This window comes from Heptranchias perlo, chromosome 33, assembly GCF_035084215.1.
Source record: "Heptranchias perlo isolate sHepPer1 chromosome 33, sHepPer1.hap1, whole genome shotgun sequence".
In the NCBI taxonomy this organism is placed as follows: Eukaryota; Metazoa; Chordata; class Chondrichthyes; order Hexanchiformes; family Hexanchidae; genus Heptranchias; species Heptranchias perlo.
In genome coordinates, this window is record NC_090357.1 from 1,873,031 (window position 1) to 1,888,219 (window position 15,189).

The following is a 15,189-nucleotide window of genomic DNA, read 5'->3' on the forward strand; positions in this document are numbered from 1 at the left end:
GCCCCCTCGGGTGGACTTAAAATGGTACTATTTCGAAGACGACCAGAAGTTTGTCCTGATGTTCTGGCCAATATTTATCCCTCAACCAACAGATTATCTGATCATTATCATATTGCTGCTGGAAGGATCTTGCCACATTTCCCCATTACAACAGTGACTACACTTCAAAAGTACTTCATTGGTTGTAAAGCACTTTGAGACGTCCCGAGGTCGTGAAAGGCGCTATATAAACACAGGTCTTTCTTTTCAAACATTCAAGACAAATAGTAGATCAGCTGGAACCACGTCCACCGATGTCTCAGGGTCTGAGTAAATTCCAATTATTTCTTTACTGCACACTACAAAATTTGTCATTAAGATGTAATTACTTTTACAGAAACTAGGTGACCAAGTTACCCCCTGACCTCTCACCCCTGGGACCATCCTTTAAATCTAGCCGGGGAAAAACGGGTCCCCTGTTCTGAGTTGGGCACTAAGTGGTACAGTCTATTCTGTGGGGTTGCATTCAAAATCCCAGCCTAGACACAGGCAGCTATTCAAGTAAGGAAAGAAATGTGGCAGCATTTCATTTCACCAAAAGAGTTTGGAAAGCTAGGACTTCTTTCACTGGAATAGAGAAGGTTAAAGGGATCTCAAAGGCATTCAAATTGTTAAAGACTGTTCATACTGACTAGGTCAATTGGTAAAAAGGAGGCACGGTTGGAGATCATCACTAGAATCATAAAGGGGGAAGTTGGAATCAATGTTTTTCTGCAGAGGATTATTAGAACATGGAATGTGGTTCTTGAGGCAGAGACTATTATTTAAAAGGGAATATAAAATGGACACGGGGAAATCAGATTAGAGTAGACAGCTCCAGCTCCAGTTGAATTACTAGCACCAGTAAAGCGACGGTGGGCAGAATGACTTCCTTCTGTGTTGTAATTTCTATGCTTCTATGAACACATTTGAGATGATAAATTTATTTTTCTTCTAGAAATTATAAAACTGAATTCATGAGATTAAATACGAGATAGCAGCACTGAAAGAGTTTCTAATATGCACTGAGTGTTAAAAGAAGCATCGAGTCAGTGGGCTGTCTGTTCATACAGAAGGGTCAGAGCGGAAATTTGCAGCAGGAATTCAGGCCCAGCCGCTACTGACTCTGGTTTTCTCCCTAGGTTTTTCTCCTCAAGGCGGACACGTACTGATGTCCAATTCAGGAATGATTTCATTCCATTTTTCCTGAAGGAGATTAGGTCATGCTGGGGTATGGTTCTGCAGGCACCAGTTGCTCAGATAAGTTATCAATCGCTCGTTGCTTCCCCTTTCCAACAGCCCTGTGGTAACCAGAGGGAAATACCAGCGGTCAGGGCTGCACTGCCCCACGGCCTTGCTCACTTAATTAATTTCCCCCAGAATAACCATTCATTTTTTGACTATCCTGTCCTCTACCCCGCTGGATGCGAAGGCTGCATTTAGTCTTGACTCCATGTTTGCAACACTACGGGATGTTGACTATATTGCTAAGCAGCCAGCAGCAAAATTAAAATCATTAAACACTGAGGCTTCGAACAGAGAATAGAAATTTACCCGATCCCTTGGATCTGGAGCTGGGGCTGCGTCCCCCAATCCTTTGTCTTAGTCGTCATGTAGGTAACGATGGTGGCAGTGGTGCTGCTTGACCCCATATCGTAAAACATCACATTCTGAAATAAAGCACGAGGTATCAGGGAGAGAGGCTGAGCACAGTGCAGAGGAACAATACATTACATTCTGAAATAATCCAATTTGTTGCGCTCCCCATAATTCTATCCCCCTTAATCTTCTCCAATAGTCTCCTGTGCGGTACCTTGTCAAAGGCTTTCTGAAAGTCCATGTAAACCACATCCACTGTATTACCCCATCCATCACATCAGTCACTCCTCAAAAGAACTCAATCTAGTTTGTCAAGCATGATCTTCCTTTCTAAAATCAGTGTTGGCTGCTTCTAATTATTTTCTCCTCGTCTAGATATTTAGTACTTTCATCTTTAAAGATACCAACAGTTTCCCTACAACATGCATTAAACCAACTCGCCTGTAGTTACCCAGATTAGCTCAGTCTCCCCTTTTCAAAATGGGTATTACATTGGCCATTTTCCAGTCCTGTGGCTCACACCATTGCTCATTAGACCATAAAGTAGATTTTCTATTTGAACCCGGGATCCACAAAGCCTGTGCGTTAGCGACGAGACATCCTACCTGGGCTGTGGCATTGATGTCCTTTCTCCGGAACACGCCATAGTTCAGGGCCACAGCCGTGTTATCGTTGATGAGCTGAAGGACCTTGAGGCCCACCATCTGAGCAGCCTGCAGGATCGCCCGCCTCTCTGCCTGATTAAAATACACTGGCACTGTGATCACTAGGTCCTTAATGGGCTGCTCTGCAGGACAAGGGTAGATCAGAACAGAAGATATTAGCAACTATAAAAAATATAACAACAGTGTCACAAAAATCTTAATCTACCACTTGAATTACTGGATGCACATTACGTTAACATCCTGCTTTATATGTACATAATCAGAACTCCTTTAGTCAGATTAGTTTAAGACAGCCCACATGTTATTTGCCCCACTAAAGGTGTGCTTGTTTTGTTAAGATTACTCCTGAGCTTTTTCTCAACAGGTTCTGAAATGATTAAAATCAGGTAAATGAGCATGTTGTACCAGGAGTCTGATCCAGATCAGATAACAGGCAGTCCTGTACACTATATAAATAGGTACATCAAAAGAGTAAAATTCCAACTTTTGCTTTTGGTTAGGTAACGTCTAACAGCCAATCACACATTGACAAAGCATAGAATGGGATACTCGAAGATTAATTTAAACAATCTGTCAGAAAGTGCATTAAGAGCAGAACATGTTTGGAACAAAACGATCTAAGTAATTTACACTCCAAAAATTTCCACTGCAAAATTTAAACAAAACTATAACTGGAGATTGAACCAAAAGGACATACAACTCAAATCCTGACCCTGACCCTGCCCTGGGATGGGATGGGTAGACAAATAGCCGGGCTTCCTGCTCCTGAATCACTATCCACTAACTGTAGCCGGGTGTCAGTTGTAACAAATTCGACGGTTAAATATCCTGCAACCATTCAGGTGAGCTTCTACAATCAGTGGAATTATAACCCTGCATCAGCTCACACCTTAAGTGGAGGAAAGAAAAATGTTAGTCTTAGTTGAGGGAAATTGGACCAACCTGCAAAATCCTGAGCCAAGGATCTTGAGTAATTCAGAACCATCCCCAGGATCTCTTCAGGTGAATAATACAATTCACTAGAAAGAGAAACAAATGCTTATTTAAATTAAACGTTGAGTGAGGACTGGACGATGCAGAATTCAAAATCAGTACAGGCAGAAAGAACAAAGGATTTTCTCTCAGCCGCTTCTGAGCACGTGCAGTTTGACCAGCCTCAATCCAGCTTTTCCACGATGCAACTCACAGCACACGGTTACTGATAATTCATCAGGACCAATGGGTGAGCACTGACCGGCGGCAACAGAAATAGCAGCACACGGGACAGTACTAGCTATCAGAAACTGCCGAGAACACTTAACAAAAAAGTAGAAAAACTGCCTGTGCTCAAAGAACATAAGAAATAGGAGGAGTAGTAGACCATTTGGCCCCTCAATTCAATAAGATCATGGCTGATCTTTGATCCCAACTCCACTTTCCTGCCCGATCCCCATATCCCTTGATTCACCTAAAGTCCAAAAATCTATTGATCTCAGTCTTGAAAATCCTCAAAAGAAAGCTTGAATGAGGCAAGGGAGGCAACGAAGGCTGATCTGTGCCTGTGCAACTGTACCCCAGCGAGAGGGCAGAAAACAAAACGATAATCTGTTTCGGATAGAGACACAGGCAAGTTTTCTGTGTGTTAATTTACTATTATGTGAAGCGTCTCTTTAAACGTGGGCAGTGCAGCGAAACTAAGGAGATCTCCACCAGCTCGTGCATAGTGAATACTCACTCAGATAGTTTGTAGAGAACAGTTCCTCGCTGCTCAGTTGCCATTAGCTGATGTTCGGGGAAACGTTTCCTGTACAGCTCTGCCTGTGGGTTTCCCAATTGTTTCCCCAGCAGATCCTGCAGGTAACGGATCACCACCTTCGGGTTTTTTGCCGACTGTAAAGTGCAACCAAAAGGCAACTTAGAGAATTCAACACACTCGTACCCCAAGAAACTATGCAAATCAGCACCACAGGCTGCTGTGTGTTTGGACACATGTACCTTGCACTGCACAGACACATCTTTTAATGGGGACTATCTGCGTTACAACAGTGACTACATTTCAAAACTACTTCATGGCTGTAAAGTGCTTTGGTATGTCTTGAGGACATGAAAGGCGCTATATCAATGCAAGTCTCTTTCTTTCTTTTAATAACTGCCACAATACCAATAGTCTGCTAACACTCACTCTCGGGACTTTAGCATGAAGAACGTCCATTAGGGGAGGTAGAAACACAGAAAATAGGAGCAAGAGTAGGCCATTCGGTCCTTTGGGCCTGCTCCGCCATTCAAAATGATCATGGTTGATCGTCTAACTCAGTACCCTGTTCCCGCTTTTTCCCCCATATCCCTTGATCCCTTTAGCATTAAGAAATATATCTATCACCTTCTTGAATACATCTAATGACTTGGCCTCCACTGTCTTCTGTGGTAGAGGATTCCACAGGTTCACCACCCTCTGAGCAAAGAAATTTCTCCTCATCTCGGTTCTAAATCGCATACCCCGTATCCTGAGACTGTGACCCCTGGTTCTGGACTCCCCAGCCATCGGGAACATCCTCCCTGCATCTAGTCTGTCTAGTCCTGTTAGAATTTTATATGTTTTGATGAGAACGCCTCTCATTCTTCTAAACTCTAGTGAATATAGACCTAGTCGACCCAATCTCTCCTCATACGTCAGTCCTGCCATCCCAGGAATCAGTCTGGTAAACCTTTGTTGCGCTCCCTCCATGACAAGGGCATCCTTCCTCAGATAAGGACACCAAAACGGCACACAATACTCCAGATGTGGTCTCACCAAGGCCCTGTATAACTACAGTAAGACATCCCTGCTCTGTACTCAAATCCTCTTGCAATGAAGGCCAACATACCATTCGCCTTCCTAACTGCTTGCTGCACCTGAATGCTCGCTTTCAGCAACTGGTGTACAAGGACACCCAGGTCTCGTTGCACCTCCCCTTTTCCCAATCTATCACCATTCAGATAATAATCTGCCTTTGTTTTTACAACCAAAGTGGATAACCTCACATTTATCCACATTATACTGCATTTGCCATGTTCTTGCCGACTCACCCAACTTGTCTAAATCACATTAGAGCCTCTTTGCATCCTCCTCACAGCTCACATTCCACCCCAGCTTTGTGTCATCTGCAAACTTGGAAATGTTACATTTAGCTCCCTCATCCAAATCATTGATATATATTGTGAATAGCTGGGGCCCAAGCACTGATCCCTGCGGTACCCCACTAGTCACTGCCTGCCACCCAGAAAAAGACCCGTTTATTCCTACTGTTTTTTTTAAAAACAGATAGAAAACAGAGAGTAGGAATAAGAAAACAGAGAGTAGGTACTAAAGAGTTACCATCAACTATGGAGCTGCACCCCCATCACATCCTGCAAACTTGGGGAGGGTGGGGGGGGGAAAGGAAGGAAACAAAATGCTTGAAGGAAAAAATTGTTCTGTAAATGTATATTTAGGAATATTACTGCCGAGTCTGTGCCCAGTCATTCTGTCCCATTACTTCATTTTGGGCGAGTCTTATCTGAAAATGAAAGGCTCACCATCGCTACTGCACTGTCCCCAAAGAGTCGTTCGTTTTCTTTTAAAGAAACAGCAACTGGAGTTTTCCTTCTCGACTCCCTGCAACAGCCAAAAAAACACAAGCTTGGTACAAACTAAACCCAATCAGAAGCGCGTGTCGGAACTGCCACGTTAGGTCAGGTGCACGTACTTGTTTAATACGATCTCCATGGGCACGCCCGGTTTCACAATGGCAATCTTCATCCATTCACTTCCCAAGTCAACTGACATCACTGCTACTGAATCTGTACAAGAGGAGCACATGAAAGCAGTCAGACAGATCCTCAGAGCTGGTAATGAAGGAGGGAGAGGCAGAGGAGGAAAACAATTTATTTTGTCGGAACTTGTGTTGGTTCATTGAGTATTCTAGCAATGCACGATTAAATCCTCTCTCCCAAAGATTGGCCATCACCCTGAAAATCACGTGAACAGGCACGATTAAAAGTTCGGAGTGGGCTCAACATTCAGCAGATGTGCCACACAGATCGGAAATTGCGTCTGATCTTTGCTGAGTTAGTCAATGTCAGCCGGGTAGAGGTATGGACACTACAACTGGGCTCTCAGTCCCAGGGTTAGGGAGGACTTGAGAAAAAAAAAGGTCACTGTTCCTGCTCATTATCTATGACCTCTGCACATGTGGCTAGTCTACCAACACTTACTGTCCAGGCTCACACACGAACAATGGGCCTTTGGGCCTGCATTTGTGGAACCGTTGTCCGATAGAGAACTGAAAATTAGTGAGCAAAATAAAACTGACCTAACAGTCATGAACAGGAGTAGCCTCTGCTTCAGAGGCAGCCCACTGCGTCCTTCTAACCACTTTTTTGTGCTGGTTGGCAGGGGGAAAATGGACAGTCAGCTAAATATTCTCCATTGTAGGCTCCAAATGCTAGTTCATGAATCACTCGAGTGAATGCTACAGAGTAAGGGGACCAAACCCCCTCGTGGTGAGTATTTTGCTCTCTCAAACATCTTACAATTGAAGCCATTCAAAGCACTGTTTCCCTTCCAGCTGTTCACAGTAACTCCCATACGGGGATTATGGCCCCTACTACTCAGAAAGCAGTAATTTTATTGATAACTTGCTGTGCAGAAAATAATGTTAACAGTTACCCTTATTTTGTAGCAATCTATTTACTGGATTAAGAGTCTCCACTACCAGTGTCGCCAACATTGACGAAATATTAAACTCGAGAGCGGGGATTTTACCGCGTAAACTACTAGAACATTCTCTTTTTTTTCTCCCAATGTGTTTTCTAATTAAATCAAAACAGATTCAGCAACATTAGTGTATTGCAATAAAATTCTCAAACACTGACAGCAGCGAATGACATACTTAGGATGGAGCTGGTAACATCAGCAAACCCACATCCCAATCTTACCCAAGTGGCGGGTGTTCACAGTAAAGCCAGGCTTACCTGACGCACATATTTCAGGACAGATTTTCATATACAAATGAAGGCAAAGCATCACCCACTGCAATAGACTGTACTCCCAACAGTACTCTGCAGTAAAGCACTACCCTGCAATCAGACTCCATAAGTTTTACTTCCTCAGTGACTGCTTTTCACCACAAAGTATTAAAAAAAAGAAAATTTAGAGATTAAAATTCAAGGGTGATAATCTCAGATTTAATTCAGCAAGAAATTAAGTCAGACATACCTGTGTGCAAGGCCAAGTGCACGAGCGTGAGGCATATTAAAGCCCAGATCGACAGCCCCATCTTTCTCTCCATTGTAAAGGTTCACCTGCAGGAGGGAAAGCAAGGGTCGTGAACACATAACATGTTTAAATTGATGTATCCTCTGTTCACACAGCTTTTCATGTTCCATAATGGATAACTGTGAGATAAACTATAAAAAGTTGGGCAGCTCTGATTACACGGATACAATATGCAGACAGCCACGGGGCAATTTATAAACTGAGAATTATTTACTCAAAGCACTCTGGGCACAGGTACTAACACTGCCACAGGGTTGTGGAGCGAGGCAACGCCACACACACCGAGCATTTAACCCGAGATGTGCTGTCAAGGGATACTTTGGGGACAGGTATAAATCACCAGAGGCCTGGGTGCAAGTTGGCCATGGTCTTGATCAGGTTATGTGCACACACCGACACCTAGAGGGTTTTCTACTGCCCCACCTCCACTGATATTTTAGTTGCTGTTGGCAGCTGCTGTTTTATCCATTTTCAATCTCCAATGCACACATTCAGATCCTTCCTATACAGCTGTTTACTTTTCCTCGTCTCTCCCTTTCTCTCCAGAGACCCAGGCAATTGCTCCAAGATATCTCACTAGAGTTGCTCCTCTGATGGGCACAGGAGAATGCACATGGCTTCTCTACAACCCCCTTCGTAAACTCTCCTCTCGTTTCTGTAGCAGGAATTAGGAATCTACTTTAGGAGGAACCCAACACAGCAAAATTATCTGGACTCATTTATTTTTCAATGAAGCACCTGCAGGTATAGCTTGGCTGAGCATCACCCACCTACTTCCTCAATGCAATAAAACCAGCACCTACCTCAATTAACACAAGGCAAAAAGTACACAGAGCTCCACCCAAAGCAATCCTGATGTAGACACTCAGCTATCCCATACTATTTTACAGAGGTTAATTTCATGGGAAGCCAAAATGATTTGTTCTCAAACAAAGCAGCAATCCAACCAGCTAGTTACAGACACATTTAAGCATTACCCATCACTCAGGCGCGGTGGGGGGGCAGAAAGAGGGGGACCACACGCAGCGGAGGGGAAAAAAAGGGGTTGCAGTCCATCCACAAGATGTAAAAGCATCAGAAGTGGGTCATTTGCCTTTGCTTCTGTTTCTCGGCCCCAGCACTGCACCTTCTCAAAGCACTGGCTTATCATGCTGCAAGAAACCTCCCATCGTTGCTGGTTAAACTTTTCTGCTGAACTTGTGATAAGATCTCGGATAGGGATGTACTGAGTCAGTCTATAAAATCTACAATGACATGCAAATCATAAATGACGGAAAAAGCATCACTGCCACCTTTGCTCAGGGGCAACAACAGATTCATAGGGATAATAAGTGAGAAATAACTTGCTCCTTTTTATTACACTATAAAGGGAAGCCATAAAAGGTATTGGATGAAGTCATCATGCAGCTGATGTCATCAGTTGTGGCTCAATGGGCAGCACCCTTGCCTCTGAGTCAGAAGGTCACGGGTTCAAGTCCCACTCCAGAGACTTGAACACGTAATCCAGGCTGAAACTCCAGTGCAGTGCTGAGAGAGTGCTGCACTCTCAGAGGTGCCATCTTTTGGATGAAATGTTAAACCAAGGCCCCGTCTGCCCTCTCAAGTGGATATAAAAGATCCCATGTCACTATTGGAAGAGCAGAGGAGCTCTCCCAGGAAATTTAACATGAAACACACTAAAACTCTTCCATGTACCACAACCTTAAGAGCAATATCACTAGCTTCCTGTTCCGTCACAAGAAGGGGAGCAATAGGAGAGCCCTTCTGAATCGGCTCCGGATGCTGCTTCACACAGACGTCAATGTTCAAACCAAACAGAAAACACAGGATAAACACATCATCAACTCGGAGCCAAGTTTCAAATCCCATCCGTCACTCGATGACTTTCTTCCACCTCCACCCTGCCCACGCCTCACCCCAATCGCTGAAATACCTACGCACATCACAATTAATTCTAGACTTCACTCCTCACAGGCTTCTGAACTCCACCTGCCACAAACGGTAACTTGTCCAAAGAATTGGAACATTGGGTCCAGTTCTGGGACAGGAGACACCTGTTCAAGGCAGACGGGTTGTACCTCAACAGAGCTAGGACCAATATTGTCACGGGGAGGATTTAAACTAATTTGGCAGGGGGATGGGCACCAGGATGTAGCATTGGAAAGGAGAAACAAAGTGCACAAAGGATTGGGAAAAACAGATAGCACTAGGGCAAAAAAATAGCGCAGTATCAGATGGGATCAAACTAAGAGAATACAAGAAGGTCTAAGATAGGTTTACAGTGCATGTGTGGTAAATAAGGTTGGTGAGCTGCGGGTGCAAATAGCCACATGGGAATATGATGTCATGGTGATAATGGCGACCTGGCTCAAAACAAGGACGGGATTGGGTACTAAATATTCTCCTGGATACAAGGTGTTCAGGAAAGATAGGGAAGGAATGAAAGGAGGGGGAGGGGGGGGCAGTATTGATTAAGGAGAATATTAGATAGATAGATAGATAGATAGATAGATAGATAGATAGATAGATAGATAGATAGATAGATAGATAAAGAAAGAGACCTTGAGGGGGTCAAAGAAAGAATCTATTTGGTTAGAGTTAAGAAACAATAGAGGTGCGATTACACAACTGGATGTATTCTATAGGCCACCAATTAGTGGGAAGGATATAGAGGAGCGAATTTGGAGGGAAATTAGAGAGGTGCAAGAACCATAGAGTAGTGATAATGGGAGACTTCAACCCACCCTAATATAGATTGGTAATAGAGGAATTTCTGAAGTGTGTTCAGGAGAACTTTCTTGATCAGTATGTTTCCGGCCCAACGAGGAAGGAGGCATTGCTGGATCTGGTTCTGGGGAATGAGGTGGGCCAAGTGGAGCAAGTGTCAGTGGGGGAACATATAGGGAACAGCGATCATAGTATCATAAGGTTTAGGTTATTTATGAAAAAGGACAAGAAGCAATCTAGAGTAAAAATACTCAATTGGAGGAGGGCCAATTTCAATGGGTTGAGAACGGATCTGGCCCGGGTAAATTGGAATCAAAGATTGGCTGCAATCGAACAACGAGCGGTCTTTAAATGAGATGGCTTGGGTACAGTCTAGGTACATTCCCACGAGGGGGAAAGGTAGGGCAACCAAAGCCAGAGCTCCCTGGATGATGAAAGAGATAGAGAGTAAGATGAAGCAGAAAAAGGGACCATATGACAGATGTCAGGTTGATAATACAAGTGAGAACCAGGCCGAACATAGAAGTACAGAGGAGAGGTGATAAAGGAAATAAGAGGGGAAAAGAGAGAGTCTGAGAATAGATTGGCGGCCAACATAAAAGGGCATATAGAAGTAAACGGGTAGTAAGAGGGGTGGGGACGATTGGGACCAAAAAGGAGATCTAGGCATGGAGGCAGAGGGCATGGCTGAGATACTAAATGAGTACTTTGCATGTGTCTTTACCAAGGAAGGTGATGCTGCCAAAGTCACAGTAAAAGAGGAGGTAGTTAAGATACTGGATGGGCTAAAAATTGATAAAGAGGAGGCACGAGAAAGGCTGGCAGTACTTAAAGTAGATAAGTCACCCAGACCAGATGGGATGCATCCTAGGTTGCTGAGGGAAGTAAGGGTGGAAATTGCAGAGGTGCTGGCCATAATCATAGAAAGGTTACAGCATGGATGGAGGCCATTCGGCCCATCGAGTCTGCGCCAATAATCTTCCAATCCTCCTGGTACGGGGGTGGTGCCAGAGTACTGGAGAATTGCAAATGTTACGCCCTTGTTCAAAAAAGGGTGTAAGGTTAAACCCAGCGACTATAGGCCAGACAGTTTAACCTCAGTTGTGGCGAAGCTTTTAGAAACGATAATTTGGGACAAAATTAATAGTCACTTGGACAAGTGTGGATTAATAAAGGAAAGCCAGCATGGATTTGTTAAAGGCAAATAGTGTTTAACTAACTTGATTAATTTTTTGATGAAGTAACAGAGGGTTGATGAGGTGTATATGGACTTCCAAAAGGCATTTGATAAAGTGCCACATAATAGGCTTGTCATCAAAATTGAAGCCCATGGAATAAAAGGGGCAGCGGCAGCATGGATACGGAATTGGCTAAGTGACAGGAAACAGAGAGTAGTGGTGAATGGTTGTTTTTCAGACTGGAGGGAGGTGTGCAGTGGTGTTCCCCAGGGGTCAGTGCTAGGACCACTGCGTTTTTTGATATATATTAATGGCACAATTTCAAAATTTGCAGATGACACAAAACTTGGAAGTGTAGTGAACAGTGAGGAGGATAGTGATAGACTTCAAGAGGATATAGACAGGCTGGTGGAATGGGCGGACACGTGGCAGGTGAAATTTAACGCAGAGAAGTGTGAAGTAATGCATTTTGGCAGGAAGAACGAGGAGAGGCAATATAAATTAAATGTACAATTCTAAAGGGGGTGCAGGAACAGAGAGACCTGGGGGTATATGTGCACAAAACATTGAAGGTGGCAGGGCAGGTTGAGAAAGTGGTTAAAAAAGTATACGGGACCCTGGGCTTTATAAAGGCATTCAAAAGCAAGGAAGTCATGCTGAACCTTCACAAAACACTGGTTCGGCCTCAACTGCATTTTGTGTCCAGTTCTGGGCACCGCACTTTTAGGAAAGATGTGAAGACCTTAGAGAGGGTGCAGAAAAGATTTACTAGAATGATTCCAGGGACGAGGGACTTCAATTACGTGGAGACTGGAGAAGCTGGGGTTGTTCTCCTTGCAGCAGAGAAGGTGAAGAGATAGAAGTGTTCAAAATCATGAAGGGTTTAGATAAAGGAAATAAAGAGAAACTGTTCCCATTGGTGGAAGATCGAGAACCAGAGGACACGGATTTAAGGTGATCGGCAAAAGAGCCAAAGGCGACATTAATTTTTTTTTAAACGCAGCGAGTGGTTCTGATCTGGAACTCGCTGCCTGAAAGGGCAATGGAGGCAGATTCAATCGTGGCTTTCAAAAAGGAATTGGATAAATACTTGAAGGGAAAAAATTTGCAGGACTATGGGGAAAGAGCGGGGGAGTGGGACTAACTGGATTAGCACAGGCTTGATGGGCCGATTGGTCACATCACAGGAGGGGGATCCCTGCCTGGCCCATCTGTCCCCCTAATCCTCGCCCTCACCCCCCACTCTCGCCCTCACCCACCATCGGACCCCTGTCCCCAAAATCCTCCATCATAAATCCCTCCTCCGCCCCGTCCTGTAATCGCCCCCCAGCCCTCTCACACCCCAAGGGGCTGCTCCCTACCCCGCTTCAGCCCGGGGGTGAACCCCCCGGTGCCTCCCCATCATGCGGGTGTCCGGGGCACCGACCGAGGATTGCTGGCTCAGGCTCAGACCCACTGAGCGCCCCGCTCGGATCCGCCGGGATCTACCGGGACCTCCGCCGGGCTCAAAGCCCCCGACTGGGGGCGGGAGCCCCGGAGCCCGGACTGTGACCGAGGGTCTCCGGTGCCGGGACTAACTCCCTCCACTCCCCGATTACCGACCCGACCCGACGCGGAACTTCCCCCCCACCCCGGCCGGCGCCGCCGTCGCCGCCGCCGTCACTCACCCGCTCTCGGTGACTAGGCCTCAGGCTCCGGCCGCTCCGCTTTTCGCCTTTAACCGGCGCGAGTGACGGCCCGCGAGCCCCGCCCCCCGCACGAACGCGGCGAGCTCCCATTGGTCTGCGTCGCCACAAACCCACCGTCAATCATCCCTACTCCCAGCGCCGATTGGACCACGTTCAAATGGGCGGGGCGACTGGGAAAATCAAATCGACCCCGCCTACCGGCCCGCTGATTGGTACACGTCTAGAACGACAACAAGACCGTGCGCGTTTCAAGAGATAACCTCCTGGACCCAGGCTCGGAGGACCACGGGGAGGAGGAACGTGGTGTGGTTGCCACATATTTTATGCAGCCAGTTGTTATGATCTGGAATGCGCTGCCTGAAAGGGCGGTGAAGATTCAATAATAAACTTTTAAAAGGGAATTGGATAAATACTTGGAGGGGTAAAATTTGCAGCGCCACAGGGAAAGAGCAGGGAAATGGGGCTAATTGGATAACAATTTCAAAGAGCCGGCACAGGCAGGTCGGGCCGAATGGCCTCCTTCTGAGCCGTAACATGCTATGATTCTCCAGTGAGCAATATGCTGCAGTTAGGTGTTGCAGTAAGGGGACTAATTCTGATTCATTGTTGAATTTAATTGTGAACTGACAGAGGTTAAACCAAAGCCCCATTTGCCTTTTCAAGTGGCATAAAAGACCTCATGGCACTAGTGAAAGGAGAGCAGGGGTTTTCTCCCTACTGCCCTGCCCAACATGCCAGTAAAACAGATTAACTGGTTCTATATTTCACTGCTGTAATTCCCTACATTACGACAGTGACTACACTTCATCCAAATCCATTTCCTATCAACGTTTCCCCATTATAAATGACGATGTCCACATTTAGGTTAGAAGATGCCTATGTAAACTTGTCACACTGGGATTACATCCTCCCACCAGTGGACACACTGCAACAGCACTAGTGACAGGAGGCTGTCATTACAGCACGACACAGTCAGTGAGTCAGTTCCCATTTTAAAATAGGAAATTACAAAGGAAATAGAAAAAATAAGGATAGAATGTATGACTAACACAGTAGACTGAACTATGTCTGTACGCTCTGATCCAATTATCCTCCACCCTCTAACTCCACTTAACAGCTGGTTTTGATTCTTCAGTGCAATACCCAGGGAGATCGACCAGCTTAATAGTTTTGGAAAATATAATTAGACAAAAGGTGTTTAAAAATTGCTTAATTTAAATAAAACCTGAATTGTATATGTGGAAAAGATGGAGAAAGGCAATAATTAAGTTGATATTAGAAAGCACTTCTTCACACAAAGGGCAGTGGAAATCTGGAACTGTTCAAAAAATTGTTGGGGAAGCAGGGGGCAATTGAAAATTTCAAAACTGAGATTGATTTTTGTTTGGCGAGGGTATTAAGGGTTACAGAACCAAGGCGGGTAAATGGAGTTAAGATAGAGATCAGCCATGACCTAATTGAATGGCCTCCTGCTGTTCCTATGTTCCGGGGGCGGGGTGAAGAGAGGGGAGAGGGAAACGAGCAACTGCTGCAACCCAAGGGACCTTTACTATTTGTACAGATCATTTATAGTTGACTGAGTGGATGTTTCAATGTGATAATTATCCCATATAAATTAACTATAATGAGCTGCCTTTGAAACAGTAACCAGACTATTTTTTGAAGACAATTCCACACCTGAAACGTTTACTGGTCTGTTCTTGCCACTTGCTGAGCATTTTTTGCACTTTCTGTTCTTGTTTCAAGGTTTCAGTGTCTGCAGTATTTTGCATTGTTTTTATTTTCCTCCTGCTCCTCGTCTCTCCCTGATGTTCGCCTCACCTGAAGGTGCTGGAACACCATTCCAGTACTTCACCTAAGCGGCCATTCTTCATGTAGGAGCCTAGACAGCGAATGTCAGCAGTTATTTGATCACAGAGCGCACCACAGCCAAGCCTCTTGTACCCTCACCCAGTGGCCATGTGCCACAGCTCATACACATGTACAGAACTCACATGCGAAGACACACATGTACACACAGCCCACATGCACCAACCAAT

General features: G+C 45.1%; 1 protein-coding gene across 2 annotated transcripts in view; it reads right to left on the minus strand.

Annotated features, from left to right (window-relative positions):
* hyou1 (hypoxia up-regulated 1) overlaps window positions 1-13,215 on the minus strand; it is a 33,118-nt gene extending 19,903 nt beyond the window's left edge. Inside the window, exons 1-8 of one of the 2 annotated variants that reach the window (XM_067970844.1) lie at window positions 13,130-13,215; window positions 7,498-7,583; window positions 5,987-6,080; window positions 5,817-5,895; window positions 3,997-4,151; window positions 3,225-3,301; window positions 2,223-2,404; window positions 1,573-1,688 (exon numbers count right to left, since the gene is read on the minus strand). In XM_067970844.1, coding sequence (XP_067826945.1) covers window positions 1,573-1,688; window positions 2,223-2,404; window positions 3,225-3,301; window positions 3,997-4,151; window positions 5,817-5,895; window positions 5,987-6,080; window positions 7,498-7,570 — 776 coding nt within the window. In that variant the 5' untranslated portion in view covers window positions 7,571-7,583; window positions 13,130-13,215. Of the gene's footprint in view, window positions 1-1,572; window positions 1,689-2,222; window positions 2,405-3,224; window positions 3,302-3,996; window positions 4,152-5,816; window positions 5,896-5,986; window positions 6,081-7,497; window positions 7,584-12,823; window positions 12,843-13,129 lie in introns of those variants that run through there. The other variant, XM_067970845.1, reaches the window with a different exon arrangement.
* Between the last annotated feature and the right edge of the window lie 1,974 nt (window positions 13,216-15,189).